We start from the raw sequence: 17549 nt of genomic DNA, 5'->3' as shown, positions 1-17549 counted from the left end.
AAAGGTGATCTGTAGGTGATCTGTCAAAATGCTAACTGGTTAGCAGAATATCTTTGAAACAAAGTCCCTCGCCTGGCGTCCAAAGCCATGCCTCCTGAAACACAAACACGCATACTAGATAGAAATAACACTAGTTCATGTCATTCACCGACTAGAGATGTAGTTAGTGGTTGGCCGGCGGCTTGCAGGAATTACACTTATTACTAAGCCATACTTACATGCTGTTTCAGACCGAATATTCAAAGTAAAGGTTGTCATTGTTCAAAAATGAACCAATGTGATATGAATATAAAACTAACTTGACCTCAGTAAAGCAGGCTAGGCTGAACAGCGCTTTTTACTGATGTTTTGTTGTTAAACAAAATAAAAATTTACATTGTCGATGCTGTAAAAGGCACCTCATGAAATTGAAATTGGTCACATCAATCTTTCACCGGGACATTTCAGTGGCTGAAAAACACTTCTGTGCATATTAGCCATTCATAATACACCATAATCTATATCAGCGTTGCGTGACTCAAATAGTTTGAAAACAGAACATTACCTGTCTATAAGAAATACTTCTGCCATGGTGTCGTCCTTCCTCTAGCATGTAAAACTAACCTCAATATTGATTCAGGATTTGAAAAAGTTTTGATTCAGCATTTGATTTTACCGCGATGCTACGCTAACTTTTAAATGCACATATGCTATGATTGTGACGTGTGCACATGAATGTGAAGCAAGCACAGAAATGGCAGATATGCGTGAAGAGATGCGCAGTTTTACTTTTGCAAATTTACTTTTGTTGACAGACAGTTTGGGCTACTTATCAGAATTCTGGGAAATGTCAGACCAATTATCTTTAATTGGATGACCAGATTTTATTTTTTTTGCCTCACCTAGAATATAAAGATGCAGATAGATAGGGTTCGATCATTTACTTTAATCATAACTATTGGAATGTGAAGAGACTTTCAACCAGCACAACAAAAATGTGTCTGAATCACCTACTGAACTTTTAAGCTTGCTTTATATAGTATTTAAAATTATATAGTATTTTAATATATGTATTTAATGTAAATAGCACTTCTTCTGTATTGCCTTTCTTGTTGAATCACTGAATGCCTCCTCAAGTGTAAGTTGCTTTGAACAAATACATTTGCTAAATGACTAAATGTATTTATTTATTTTTTGCATGAAAAAAAATCTTAAATGTTACTTTCAGGATCTTAAGCACATTACAAATACACTTTCATTAAAGTAAAGTCCACATCTTTTTTGAAAAAGAGAATGTAAAATAAATATGTTTTAAAACTCAGTTTACATGATATAGATGTTTGTTGATTTGTAATCTATTTTCTCATTTCTCCTCTTTCCAGCCCAAGATCAGTCATTTGGGGTTGCCTCAAGGTCCGTCAGGTGAAAAGGTGGCAGTGGTTGCTGTAGATGACTGTGACATTGCCATGGCAGTGCGCTTTGGCACTCAGATCGGCAATTACTCATGTGCTGCCCAGGGCACCCAAACCGGCCAGAAGAAGTGAGTTATCTTCATCTTTTTCTGTATAAACCAAACAAGAGCTCATCATCCTCTTGAAAATTAGTCTTCTGCAATTATTTGTAATTACACTTCACATTCCCTCAGGACACACATCCACATATAGCTCATTTGTGAAAGATCTACTCATCCTTTAGATGGAAATTGAAGCGTCAGATAATGTTGCGTGCTGGAACAGAGCTTCGCATTAAAACACATCAAAGAAAAAAAAACAGTAGATAAATGTGAAGGTTTAACCCGTCGCTCCAGTTTGATAAGCACAGACCTGTTTTATATACCGCATGGCAACATTCCAGTCCCTATTGCTCTGTTGTCATGGAGATTGTAGACAGTGATTGACAGGTTGGCTGGGGAAGGTCACGCCCCCTTTCACCCGTCTGGTTTCTCTATTAGAAAACATTTGGTCACTCAGATTAATCATTGAATTTTGCCTCAGCGCTCCTAATTTGCTGCTTATTAATAGTTATTTAGGTAGTAGTTGAGTTTAGGTATTAGGGATGTAGATCATGCAGAAGATGTACTTTATAAGTATTAATAAACAGCCAAAATTTTAAAGCCACTTTCCACTTTTTTTAAATAGGCAAATTTTAAAGTCACCTAGTGTTGAATTCATTCTTTAATTCATTCAGACTAGCTAAAGTTCTGTCAGGAGCACTTTTAGCTTAGCTTAGCAAAGGTTATTGAATCAGATCAGACCAATAGCATCTTACTCAAAAAAATTGACCTAGCAACTTTTCATTTTCCGTTGATCTTAGAACAAAATGTAACTACAGAAGTTTATCTTTTTTTTTTTTTTTTTTGAGTGAAATGCTCACGGTCTAATCCTAATGAGCCTATTTCCGAAAAGGTGGAGTGTTCCCTTAATAATTGGCATAATTAATAGTGAGACCTGGTAATTAAATTAAAGTGTTTGCAATCTTTTCTTTGGCATAAAATGGTGTCATGACCAAATTCTAATAATCATTTGCAGGATCTTTTAATAGACAATACTGTTTAAAACTTATATATACACTACCAGTCAAACGTTTTGGGTCAATAGGTCTTTTAAATGTTTTAAAATAAGCTTATCCTGCTCACCAAGGCTGCATTTATTTAATCAAAAATACAGTTCAAATTGTAAAATTGTGAATGTTATTGCAATATAAGTTTTAGAGTAATTTATAATTTAATTTAATCTTTTATTCCAGTGATTTTAAATATTAAATTAAAATTAATTATTATTTTCATTATTAATATTATTAATGTAATAGCAATAAAAGCATTAATGACTGGAGTAATAATTTCATTGAAATCTACAATAAGAAAGCAGTTATTTGAAAATTGAATAAATATTTAGCAATTTAACATTTATGTGTTTGTATATATATATATATATATATATATATATATATATATATATATATATATATATATATATATACTGCATATATATATATATATATATATATATATATATATATATATATATATATATATATATATATATATATATATTAAACTTAATGTCATATATAAGTAGAAAGAAATACATGTTGTTGGTGAAATAAATATCACTAACCATTGAAACACACAATTAAAACATTTGCTGTTGAAGGATTTTTTATAAAAAAAAGTATTATTTAATTGTCAATTTAATTTAATTGTCATAACGTACAATAAACTTATTAACAATGCTACTATTTCAATACATGCTAATGGTCAGTATATTGTAATGATTTCAGAAGGAAGGATCATTTGACATTGAATACTGGCTTGCCATTTCAAAAATAAATATTGTGTATAAATGAATGAATAAACAAGCTAACAAAACAAGAAACCATCAGATGAAAAAATGCAATAATATTTAAAATATTGGATATTTATTGTATGGAGATTAGGTTTGTAATCGCATAAATACCATTAAGATGTATATTAAGATATTTTAAAAATTATATTATTCATATATCACATATTTGCTGTTTTCAAAAGTTAAAAATGTTGCACACTGTGATTACTCTAATAGATGTGCACTGTAAAAAAGTATCCATTAATAAATTATTTTGTAAACCACTGGTGTCTTTCAGATATTAATGTAATCAATTGCATTACGGGTCTTTGATCTCTTCTCTATTGGGTTTTAATGTTGAAAATCCAACTCTGCAGTTTAACAAAGTTTTTTATTTTATTTTATATTTTAGCAGTTTGAAACAGCAGTGAGAAATCAGATATTGAAATTTAAGTATGCAAAATAAGAGAATTAAGTAGTTGCGTCATTTACAACACCAACCCAGATAATATATCACTTCAAACTATAATAAACTTATAATTTTTTTCAATCTTTTCAACGTCCAAAATTGTTAGAGGAAAGATCAAGGTCCTAATGCAATTATAATGCAAGCTGACCAAAGGCATGAATCACAAAATACAGAAAACTGTTCATTTACTCATATGTTTCTACAGTATGTAAAAACTGTGTACCTGTTTATAATTTATTTGTACTGCAAAAACTTTAAGAAATGACCTGTTTTATTATATAATATATCAATAAATCACCCAATGAGGTAAACAAAATAATCATATGTCAAAAGAAAAAACAATTATAATTTTGCTTACCCAATTGGTTGATTATTTTGTTTGTTTTAAGGAAAAACTCACCTAATTATGGCATATTATTTTTTTAAGACAAGACAATATTTTTGCTTGTCTAAAAACGCTTCTTGATTTAAGAAGTTGTAGAAAATGGGACTACAAATAAGACAAAAAGTAAGAAACGCATTTTTTTTGCAGTGTACTATGGTGGATATTTAAGTGTTTCATCTCTCTTCAGGTCTTTGGATCTCACTGGACCACTTTTACTTGGCGGTGTTCCAAATCTTCCGGAGGATTTCCCCATACGGAACCGGGACTTCGTGGGTTGCATGAGGAACCTGACAATTGACAGTAAATCAGTTGACATGGCCAGTTACATTGCCAACAATGGCACTACCGAAGGTTAGCCACAAATCATTACATTGCTTGCTGATCAACTTTCGAATAGTTGTAATTCCTTAACTCTTGTATTCTGATTTTGAGGCTTTGGCCACAGCTTTCACAGTGTTTCAGCAAATAGACTAATTGTTTATGACACAGATTTTGTGAAAATGCTTTGGAATTTTTAAAAACTCAACAATACACTCAGGGTAAATTGTGTTCTAGTGGTTGTTTTTGCTCTTTTGTCTTTCATTATAATGACTTTTTTTTTTTTCAAAGCAGTGACACTATATAGTCGTGCATTCTTGATTGTTGGTGGTTTGGAGGTACACTATCATTTTACTGTTGATCAGCAGTTACAGTGCTAAATAAAGCGTATTTTCTGGGTTTTATAAGCATTATAGTGTGAGTGTAAGAGAGTGCAAGAGTGCACACCTACCTTGAAATGTTTGAGAAAATCAAAAATAAGCAACTCTTAGAACATGGTAAACATAGTAACTGTATTTATGCACTGTTTTACTCCTGAGAACCCTTTTGCACTATGGTAATGGTGCCAACTGCTGATCAACAGTAAACATGACAAATGCTGCCTCCTCCTAACAGGGAAAACCAACAACAATTTCGAAGGCATGATTATTTGGTATGATGGTGTCCCAGTCAATAAATGTGGTTATAATGGAAGTCCATATAATGCAAAAAGAGCCCCGAACATAATGAAAAGATAGTCAATTTTACAAATTCACTAGGTTTCATGTATATATGATGTATTTTCAGGCTGTCCTGCAAAAAAGAACTTCTGCTACGAGGGTTTGTGTCAGCACGGAGCTCAGTGTGAGAATAAGTGGAACACGCACTTCTGCGAGTGTCCCGAAGGTCGAGGCGGCAAGAACTGTGATCAGGGTGAGTGTTTGGCATTGTGTGTGCGCATGAATGTGCAAGCATTTGTTATTTTGAACTGGCTGTTGATTGCTCGTGAGCTTCAAGGAAGCAGGCGGTGGTGTTAATGCGGCCGCGTTTCCTGAAAGTGAAATGTCTACACACGATAAGCGCTGGTCAGGATCTGATTTTCTGCTCTTTATTGACCTTACGGATATGCTCTCCACAGACTTTCAGCAGTGTGCTAGCAAAGTTGGCAGTAGTTTGGGTGTAATTAGTTATAAAGTAACTAGATTACTTTTCTGCTGAAAAAAAAGGAATGGATTACTATTTATTTTTATGTAGGTCATTTAATTATTGTTACTTTTAATATACTTGCCTAAAATGCTATAGTTTTTTATACGTTTATAAATGTATTTTCAGCTACTTGAGGGTACATTTATCAAGCTAACTGCACATGCATATATATATATATATATATATATATATATATATATATATATATATATATATATATATATATATATATATATATATATATATATATATATATATATGCGGTATTACAGGGTGGTTTGATCTAAATAATGCTTGATCCCACCCTGAAGAACATCAAAACATGATATATCGGGGGGTCAGCCCTTAAATAGTTGACAAATAGTTTGCTCTGATCTGTATCTTTAATAATACTAATTAAAGTTATAAATAACGTGAAAACATATTATATATTTGACCACCCCTATAATGGTTCATACCATTGTAAATGCATGTTTGCAGCAAAAGTATTCATTTAACTGGCAAATCCATACAGCTTAAGTGGTCACAAAACACGTTTGTTACACTCGCTTGCACATGAAAGTTAAACAGTAAAATATAAAATTTTTGTATTAAGATAAAATATTTTTTTTATAAAAAAAAAAATTTATTTTAATTTTTGTATTAAAATAAAAAATGATTTAATTAAAAATAATTAAGGGCCATATTTGACTCAAATTAAAAGTTTCATTGTCTATACGTTGATATTTATTTTGAGATTTTTTTGTAGTATTGTGTCAAGTAATTCAATTACATATTGAGTATTTGAATTATACGGAACCCCGGAAGGGAAGTAGTGGAGGAGAAAAAAATTGGCTGGGTGAAAAAAAAATAATGGGTGAAAGAAAAAAATGGGTGGGAGGAAAATATATATTTCTAAGTTTTTTCGTTCTCTCGCAAAGTTTTGTGTTCTCTCGCAAAGATGTTTTTTTAAAAATCGTTCACCTTCAAAGGCAGCATCTTAACCAGAGGCAGCAGATTCACACCCTGCACAAACACTGCTTTTATATTAGTCAAACAGTTTTAATATTAATACTTCTCTTTATGAAATGTAGATATATTTACATACTTATCAGCATTTTTGCTCACCTCATTTTGCACTAGCATGATGCTAAGCTAACATAACAAAACAAAACATTTATTACACACAAATACTGGGTGAAATGGTCCAGTTTTTAAAATATATTGGTATTGGATTATGTTTGGGGTGTCTGATAACCATAACAAAATAACATTGACATCAAGTTATTGTTGGATAGAGAAAATTTTTAATAAACAAATAAGAGATAACTCCAGCATAAGAAGCAAATTAATATATAATAAAAATGTCAGGGAAATGAACAGTTCATACTGTGGATGTCAATGACTGCTTTTTTCCAACGTTTTTCTGAATATCTTGTTTTGAGTTCAAAAGAAGAAAGATATTCATAAAAAAATTACAACCACTTTATGGAGAGGTAATGGGGAGGAAATGATTATTTTTGGGTGAACTGTCCTCTTAAAATAACTTTTCAACTTTCTGGGACTTTTATGAGTTTCTTTATTCTGTTCAACGCTAAAAAAGATAGTTTGAAGAAAAAGGAATGAAACCACATATCTTCAAAATATCTTCTTTTCCGTTTACAGAAGTCAAACAGGTTGTAAACAATGCTTAGTAAATAATTACAAAAAATTCAGTTTTGCGTGAACTGTCTCTTTAAGATATACTACTTTCTTAAGAGACTTTATTTGGAAAAAGCCTTCATATCAAGCCCTGAGATACCTGAAAACGATCTAGATAGACAACTCATTAGGTTTTGCAAGTTTAATTGTCAGGTTTAAAATACATGTCAGTCTAGATTACTGTAAAGTGTTTCCAGGTTAACTCAACCATTACAGGAAGCACAGCATTTTCTGTTCTTACCTCAATGTTTGGTGCATTTAAAGCGATAGCTCAAAAATTAAAATGTATTATTTACTCTCCCTCAAGAGTTCCAAACCTTTATGAATTTCTTTCTTTTGTTAAACACAAAAGGAGAAAACCTGTAACCATTGACTTCCATAGTAGGAAAATCAATGAAAGTCAATGTTTACAGATTTCCACCATTTTTTAAAGTATCTTCTTATGTTATTTAGCAAAATACAGATTTATATACAAATAACGGGTGAGTAAATCATGACAGACTTTTCATTTTGGGCTGAACTACCCCTTTATAAAACCAGTATTCTTGCAGAACGGAAACATGTTTGTCACAGTTTACAGGCCAATAAAATTAGCCATTTCTGTCAGTCAATATACTGATACAGCCTTAACAGGACTTTACATATGATAAATTGAGGGTGTGATTGCATGTGTTTGAACAACCCAAATGATAGTGTGTCTCACATCCCCAGTGGCTGTTTTTTGGTGACGATCGGACCTTCTGTAATGGAGATAGTGTGAATCACATTGGTCACAGGCCTGTCGGGGCAGCGCTTCATTATAAAGCTGGGATGTTCAAGTCATGTCATCATCCAACAGACAAGCGTGTTGACTGAAACAACCTTCTCTAGTTTTATATTCTGGCAGAGACACATGCCTGCCAGGAAAAGGGTGTTATTTTTATTAAACTGATGCCTGGAGTAGCCCTGTTTTGGAGGCTTTCATGTTCTTCGTTACAGGATACTAGCGCTGTTTTAGAGCTAATGGCTTGATTCCAGAGCGAGCAAAAGCATCATTTAGATATTATCACCTTTACACTTGTGCCACAGCACAGATAGAGTGTCCATCGCTAGTAAAGCACGTAATTCAGTCTGCGATGGCTGGCAGTTCCTTGGCGGAAACTCAAATTTCAGTCTGTGTCATCGGGAATTATGCGCACGAGTTCATTACGCATCTTCAAAATTCTGGAATGTGACATTTATTTAATAGAGATTATATATTTTTGGTGCTTGTTCAAACTACCTATTTAAAATGAGCTAAAGCAACATAATTCTTCAGTGTTTTGGGGGACAACTTAATTGTTTTATTGGTTTTTATTGGTTAACCTTAATTTTGGAAAAACAATTAAGTTAATTTTTGTTTGGACAACATAAAGGAATTGTGCGGATTTACACTGTGTAAAAATGCTGGCTTCCACACAATTCCTTCATGTTATTCTAACTTTATTGATTTTACAACTTTAGGTGGATTGAACATAAAACAATTAAGTAAAAAAAAATAATAAATTAAGAATTGAATTGTTTCAGCTGATTTTAAATAATTAGTTTGTAAAGGGTTCAACAATGTTTTTTGGAGTGTATATTTAGTGTTATATTTTTATTAATTTGTAAAATGTGAAAATGTTAGACCCTCTTGTCTGTACCTCCAGGATTTTACACGATAAAATAAATCAATAACACGCGATTTTCTGCAACTAAAATGACAAACATTTGCAGCAGAAATAAAGTGTTAACATCTCAATAAAAACTGCTTTAACATATTTGATACTAAGTGATTAAAAATAAAGAAAACTGTGACAACATTCTCCTCAACAATAGCATTAGATTAATCTTGCTGAAATAAATTAAATATGGCATATTTACTTGTGTAATGGGTTTGGTAGGCCTTGATGCATTCTACTCTTTTGACCACCTTAATTAAAACTACGCAGCATTTGTTCATTATAATAATTAAGCATTTGAATCCCGTTATGATATACTACTATGGATATATAATTCCTTTACATTCATTAGGCGTATAGGACGATAAGCGGTTTCAAGGTTTACCGCAGTTTGAAAAAGTCAAGGTTTTAAAACCGCCAAAGTTTTCTGTCATACTGTTCCTATGGTATATGTATGATTTTTTGTTTGTTTGTTTGTTTCTTTTTAACAACTGCTTAATTCAGTTTTTTTGCCTTCTAACCGCACATCATCAAGTGATGCACATACACAAATTGAGTTTTATTTACTTATTATTTTTATTTATTTTTATTAATTAAACCAAGAGTATAAAGTATTTTTAAAAACATAAGTTCATTTCAACACATTTTGTAGCTGCCAGTTTCTTGCTTCTGTGCCATCTTACTCAAAGCAGAAAAATCCCTTTTTATTGATTGGTCATGTTTTGCGCTCATTTTTTTTTACCGTATTTTGAATTTACAGCAAATTAAAAATACTTTATTTCAATGGCGCATGTTTACTGTTCCAAAATATTTAAACTGTTTCTTAAACTAAAACATATTCTGTTCTATAGGAGAAAAAACTGTTGTTTTTACCCAGACAATTAAAAAAAAGAACATATTTTAGAGCAGTAATCACAATACCGTGATAATGTATCTTAGGTTATTATACCGTCAGAATGTCATATCGGCCCATGCCTAATATGCATATTAGCTAAAGTTTTGAACAACCAAGTTAAACTGAGCTGCTTTTTGTTCTATCAACAACAAATCTGATGGCCAATAAACGTCTGATGTTTCAAGTAGCCTTAAATATTAAATAATCAGAACACACCGTATTTGGTTTTAGTCAATTTTCAATCTTACAGTATGTTTGAAAATAAATGCTAAGTCTTATGTATATATAGAAAAGACGTATGTTTGTAACAGCAGATGGATAAATGCAATTTATATTTAGAAGTTTAACAGATTACACACAGGATGAGAATCTATGACTAGCGGCACACATTCTATATGCATATTCTATAATGTTATAATGTAAAACTATGCAGATGTGGCTCTGTGGCATGATGGGAATTTAAACATGGTCCTGGCTGACCAAAATATGCTGGAAATCTAAATTGAAAAAAAATAAATAAATTACAAGCTCCACAAAACTGTGACTTTTTTTTTTTTTTTTTAGCAACAGTCACAGAATTGTGAAATCTGAGTCTGTCTAATTATACCATAAAATAATAGTGTAGTCACCTTAGGATAAAAAAAAAAAACATTTAAATGCAAAATTTCCAATTTCCAGAGTTTCCAAAAAAATAAATAAATTACTAAACTAAACTAAACTAAACTAAACTAAACTAAACTAAACTAAACTAAACTAAACTAAACTAAACTAAACTAAACTAAATGTATTATTTTCCATAAACTTGATTATTCCTGTTTATAAGAAATATTTTACATTTTTGTCTTCACAAATTAATTGGGGTGTACCTCAAGTTGGTAAACCTTAAGGTATTTAGTTAAATTATTTATATATTTATTTAATTGGAAAAATCTTTTTTTTTTTTAAACATGTCAAGTCTCGCTTGTTGTTAAGTCTTGAACGTAATTCTATCACTTCTCTCTAGTCTCAGAAGTGTGATAATCCTAATTATGCTTGTGTGGGGATTCTTCACACTCTTTCTGACATCTCGAGACCTCACTTGACTCCGAGACTCTACTGTAAATCTTCCATGTGATCAGGCTTCTGCTGCAATCAAACGATAGAAGGGAGAACAGCACTGATGAATCTCAACTTGTTCAGGGCTTTTACACTCCATTAACTGTTATAGGTGTTATGACATACAGTACTTGTCAAAATACTGATGAAACCACTTTTGACCAATGACTTGCCTGATTAGGCTTAAGTTGCCTAGTTTACTTAATAAACCTATAGCTAATTCTTTAAACTGATTACTAGTATCAAAACAACTAGTAAAATATCCTGTACTGTCATCATGGCAAAGACAAAAGATATTACTAATTAGAAATTAGTTAATACAGTGACACACTTCACTCCATTCGCTTTCATTCGATTTTTTTGTTTATAAATAACAGGTAATTTACCAAATAAAATGCCTCAAAATTAGGATAACATTACATCAAATAGAATTCATTTTAAAACAATAATCTTTCATTAAACTATACATGAAATTGTCAAAAAAAAATTGTGCATCCGATCCACTTCTGTTATTCTGGCTTACTGCCGTTTTATTTTCCCTGTCTTCTATTTTCCATTCAGATTAAGGAATTAAACAAAAACAATTGACCAAAAAGTATTGTTATTAAAATGCACTTTTAAAAATGAATACAATATATTGTATAAAATGTGTTGGAAAAATACCTTTGCTTTGTTACAAATATTTGAAAAAAATTATAAAAATTTCACAAAAAGGTTAGGGTTAGGACTATGGTTAGGCTAATCATTTTGTCTACACAGTACATTTAAATGGAGGCCAGATATTATGCCAAAGGACGTGCTAGTGGAAAAAAAAAAACTAAAAAGTCAAGAGTCAAGAGCAGTGTTTTTCATATGTTAATATCATTTATAGGAGGATATACAGGAAGATCAGGTTGGGTGGGAGCTTTTAGTTTGCATTGCAGTTGCAATTTATGACTTTCTGCTTGTTATTGCTATTTATTTATAATTAGAGATAGGCAATCCTGATTCTAAAGAGCATTTTAAAAAGATTTTAAGATTCTTAAGATCCGATATTAATATGAAATAAATGTGTTATACCTATAAAATCAAATATTATGGATGAAATAGCATCATGTCGATGGCCACAAGTAAACCAAAAAAAAACAAAAAAACAAAACAGAGTAATCCACCATTATCATCACAGATATTCTAACAAAACGATTACTATTTCACAATATATATATATATATATATATATATATATATATATATATATATATATATATATATATATATATATATATATATATATATATTTTTTTTTTTTTTTTTTTATTATATATATATATATATATATATATATATATATATATATATTTTTTTTTTTTTTTTTTTTTTTTCATAAAACACACTCAATTTAATATATTTGGACATTTACAAACCATTTCTTTCTTGCAGACATGCCTTCACGTCAGCATTTTGACGGTCACGCCATGATGTTATGGAATGATCCTGACATGACCATTGCTGTGCCCTGGTACATTGCCCTGATGTTTCGCACCAGACAAACAAGCCAGACAGCAACCCTGATGCAGGTCAATGCCGGTGACACGTCCCAAATCAACCTTCTGGTGAGTGAAACAATTGGCAGAAAAAATATTCTTAATTGACATGAATTTGGATACATGTACAGTAGGTAATTTTGGACACTAGATGGCTCGTATTCACAACAAACAAAGAAATATTTTGATAGCGGTATGACTAAATGTGAAGTCATGGGAGTGGTAGTTTTCATTACCTCCTACGGGACTTGATTTTGGGACTGCAGAAATCAAATTGATGGATAAGTAAAGCATTCTATACTTATCATGGTAGTTTGAAGCTATGTAAGACTGAAAACAGTGAAGTGAAACAAGATGTTGAAGCAATTAATGAAAAGAGAAAAGCATGACGCCGCATGAAAGCAGCAGAACCTTTATTATGCCATAGTCCACTACTTCCAGTTTTAAACATTTGGGATAATTGTATTGTGTTACGATTTAATAAGGTGTCTAGGCGAGAAAATGCAACATTTAGAAAATGATATTATTGCTGGATAAAAGGGGTGAGTAGAAATGAACAAAAAGATGACATTCATTTAATCCAATTGTCAGACTGGTAAAGCCAACAAACAGCAGCCGTGTATCAGCAATTAACAATGCAAAAATAAATAAATAAAAGAGTAAAATGAAAAAAAAATAGCTTAATAATGGGGGAAAGGAACAAGAGTGGAATCAAAAAGCTTACCTTCTTAAGCTTACCTTCAAAAAATCTAAATCAAATATTTGGAATATATGACACTATTAAATACACTACTTTATTAATAAACACACAAAAAAGGCAGCACTCACCTTCTTCCATATCTAAATACTTATTCAGCTACTGGCAGACTGTATGTTACATGACCTGGTTACCTGTTCCCCCCTCAAAACTAATTGTAAACTCTTTTTAAAATGTGTTGAGTTTAGACCTGTTTGTGATAAGTTTAGATTACACCATAACTGAAAATATTAAAGAAATAAAAATAAGTAGTGCACAACACAATCAAAACAAAAGAGCGCAAACACTAGGGGATGCCAATCGAAGTTAAAATCTACAGAACTGCACTGGATTGGTCCAGAAGGGAAGATTAACAGGCTCGGGATTCATTCAGCTGAGGGACCTAAGAGGGAAAGAAAACTGTGTTTTTTTTGGCTCATTTTACAAGCCACGAAGAGTTAAAGACTACTAAAGTTTTACTAAATTTGAATCCATTAAATCATTTTAGTTTACCTTAGCACCAGTTATTGAATTGGATTAGATCGTTAGCATCTTGATCAAAACAAAAAGAGTTTTGATAATTCTGTCATTTTTAAAGAGTCAAGCTTTACATAGGTAATTTATCAATTAAATATACATATTGTGCCTTTAAAGAAACTCTACTCCTTTGGAAATCTCATTTGGGGCCCCTGGAGTAAAACATTTCAGTTTAACCATGTACGAATCCATTCAGTCCTTTTAGCTTAGCTTAGCATAAATCGTTAAATCGGATTAGACCATTAGCATCTCGCTCAAAAAAGTAAAATAGTTCATTATTTTGATAAATTGATCATTTTAAAGGGCAGTCATAAAAAAAAAAAAAAAAAAATATATATATATATATATATATATATATATATATATATATATATATATATATATATATATACATATATATATATATATATTTTTTTTTTTTTTTGATAATTTTTTAGATTATTTTTTTATTTTGAGCAAGATGCTGATGGGCTAATTTGATTCAATGGTTTATGCTAAGGTAAGCTAAAATTGCTCCGGCCAGACCTGGAGACTGGCTGAATGTATAAAAAAAAATGTAAATCTTTTGTTAGTTTTTTTTTGGAGTAAGATGCTAATAGTGTAATCTGATTCAATGATCTATGCTAGGATAAGATAAAAGGGCTCCCGTCAGACCTGGGATTGGCTGAATGGGTTAAAAAAATGTAAATGTAAAAAGGGAGTGTTTCTTTAATGCAATGTTTTGGTTTTTAAACTATATGTTTATATACCATGATTTTTTTAAGATAAGAGACAAGTATGTGCAGTTTGAAGTGCTTCTCGGAGAGCAGAAGGTGGCCGTGCTGGATTTCACAGATGTCCGAGTGAATGACGGGGAATGGCATCACCTGCTCGTGGAGCTGAGGAGCAGCAAAGATGGGAAGGACACAAAGTACATGGCACAGGTGTTTCTGGACTACGACATGTTCAAGGTCAGTAGTGCAGCACACCGGCTCAACAAATCAAAGCAGTTCTTGTATTAAACCTGCATAATATGATGCTTTTGTGTGTTTTACAGAAGTCAGTAGAGATAGGAAATGAGCTTCCTGGACTCAAACTGAAGAGTTTTTTCATTGGTGGACTTCAGGGCCAGCGTGACATTGTCCAGCAGGGGTTTAAGGGATGCATGCAGGTGAGGCCAAAATATTTAGTAGCAGTTGTGAATTAAATTTAAAGTGTAATAAGCTGATTTTTGATGGTAAAAGAAGTATATAGTTTATTCAAGTTCGTTAAATACATGTTTTGTTTTGATATGTAATAAAAAAAAAGGACTGGGAAATGTATCTGTAATACTTAGTGTATTTATTATTATTATTATTATTATTATTATTATTATTATTATTATTATTATTATTAACAATAATAATAATAAACAGAATTTTAAAAAATCAATAATTATTTTAAATTATTATAAACTTAAATTATAAATATAAATTATTTTAAAATAATTATTAAAGACAAGCAAAAATATTATTTATAATAATAGTAATAATAATAATAATAATACACAAAATAATAATAAGAAGAATAATAATAATAATAAGAAGAAGAAGAAGAAGAAGAATGAAAGTATTCATTTATATTTAATTCATAAGCATTTCAGTATGTTCCACATTAGTCAAATACATAAACATACATCAGATGTGTTATAAATATTGATAGATTCAGATTAATTCATTTTTTGTGCCCAGAAAAAGGAAACTTATTTCCTTAACACACAAGCAATGCAAAAATAATATTTCTTTTTTATTGAAATGATTTTATTCTAATGTTTAAAATTATATTAATTCTTGTAATCTTGTAATTTGTCATGTCTTCAGAAATTATTATAATATGGTAACTTTGTGCTTGGGAATTATTATTAATAATGATCATAATAATTTCCTATGAAAGGTTAAGACAATAATTTAAATTTTATAAAAACAAATAAAATTTGTCTGAACAGTTTACAATCAAAATCTTACCATATTCTATGATGATAATGCACTCTATGAATAACCATGAAGCAAATAGCTGAGAAAAAAAGTAATAAATCCTCAAGTCTACATGTAAGCTGATACACATGTCACAGGGTCTCAGGATGGGGGAAACGGCCACCAGTACAGCTAACATCAACATGCACCATGCACAAAAGATCCGCGTGGAGGATGGCTGTGACATGAGCGAAAACTGCGATGCCATCAACTGTCCTGAGAACAGCCAATGCACAGACGAACACACCTGCACCTGTGATCCCGGTACAACAACTGCAATATAAAGACGCACTGATTGGAGATTATTTACACATGCTCATACAGTGCCTTCTTTCTCTCTCTCTCTGTCTTTATGTCACACACATACGCAGGTTTCTTCGGCAGAGACTGCGTTGATGCCTGTCATCTTAACCCGTGCGAGCATTTGTCCACATGTGTTCGTAAACCGAGCTCTTCTCACGGATACACATGCGAGTGCAGTCAGGACTACTATGGACAGTACTGTGAGAACAAGTAAGTAGCATTTGGGATAAGCTACCAACTGCAGAGCTGATAACTTGTGGCTTTAGCTTGGAGTGAGAAATTATGCCCCGCCCTTATGCCAACAAGCCCCGCCCACACCAAACCACACCCCCATTTATTTGTAAATCTATAAAAATTATATATTATTTTAATAAATACTTTTTATAAAATATTTATTATAAATAAAAGTATTATTATTATTATTATTATTATTATTATTATTATTATTATTATTATTCAATTATTATTCTATTCTAAATAAAAAAAAAAAGAATTTGAACATTATTTATAATGTTATTAGCTTTAATCCACAGCTGGTTCAAACAGATATTGGCACATGTGCGATTGTAGTCTGATTGAAGTCTGGGCGCTTTGATAACGAAAGCACGCATACTTGGACTTTCAGTAATGTTTATCTTCTTACACGAACCGATCATTACGCTTCACAAGATGTCAGTGTGTCTTCAGGAGCCACGACAATTGATTTAGACTTGTTTATATGTGTTTATTGATAATCTTATAATTTAATAATTCAATAATATGGTAATTTGGTGCTTAAGAATTATTATTATTAGACTCTTTTATATGGGTTTATTTATAATCTTATAATTTATTATAATTTATGCTTATAAAAAAAACTTGTCACCTTTCACTGCTATTGCATACATCACTAACAACCACAGATTCAGTTAAAAACTTCAGTGTTCTACTGGACAAAAAAAAGTCTTGGATGGCCCATGGGTGAGTAAATTAACAGGAAATGTTCATTTTTGGGTGAACCAACCCTTTATTTCTAATAAAGCTGATGCACATGTATAGGCATATGTTTAAACCAACTAGCTTAATTAAACTTTCAAATTAAGACAGGTAATAAGCCAGTAATAAATGGAGTGAATTGTTACTTAACCTAAAGTGTTAGAATTGTTTGCATCTTGATTCCAGAGACTTGTGTTTGTGGGAGTGTCTGGTATTGTGTTGGCTCTTCTCCACAATGTTGGGACAACAGCACAATACACCCTAACACAAGTCTACACAAGCTCCGCAGAATTATTACAGTTTCTTTTCTGTCTCACATTTATTCTGCTTAACCGGCAGATCAATGAATGTCACGCTGCCTCATCACTCACAAATGGGGCATTTTTTCGCTCTGGTTCCTCATTCATTCTGTTGACATGACTGTCCTCTATTAGATTAAGCCCCAAACACGCTGCTAGCAGCTGACGCTCGGTTAA

The 17549-nt window shown here is 31.5% G+C and overlaps 1 protein-coding gene across 8 annotated transcripts in view; it reads left to right on the top strand.

Annotated features, from left to right (window-relative positions):
• The window catches only part of celsr1a (cadherin EGF LAG seven-pass G-type receptor 1a), a 141741-nt gene that overhangs the window by 94456 nt on the left and 29736 nt on the right, over window positions 1-17549 (top strand). For all 8 annotated transcript variants that reach the window (XM_073947235.1, XM_073947236.1, XM_009300462.5 and 5 more), the window contains 8 exons: window positions 1362-1519; window positions 4344-4507; window positions 5261-5386; window positions 12428-12600; window positions 14569-14754; window positions 14841-14954; window positions 15894-16059; window positions 16167-16308. In XM_073947235.1, the coding sequence (XP_073803336.1) occupies window positions 1362-1519; window positions 4344-4507; window positions 5261-5386; window positions 12428-12600; window positions 14569-14754; window positions 14841-14954; window positions 15894-16059; window positions 16167-16308 (1229 nt within the window). The remainder of the gene's footprint in view (window positions 1-1361; window positions 1520-4343; window positions 4508-5260; window positions 5387-12427; window positions 12601-14568; window positions 14755-14840; window positions 14955-15893; window positions 16060-16166; window positions 16309-17549) is intronic.

This window comes from Danio rerio, chromosome 4 (genome assembly GCF_049306965.1).
Source record: "Danio rerio strain Tuebingen ecotype United States chromosome 4, GRCz12tu, whole genome shotgun sequence".
NCBI lineage: Eukaryota > Metazoa > Chordata > Actinopteri > Cypriniformes > Danionidae > Danio > Danio rerio.
The sequence above is the reverse complement of the archived record's forward strand: the minus strand, read 5'-3'. Positions and strand labels throughout refer to the sequence as shown.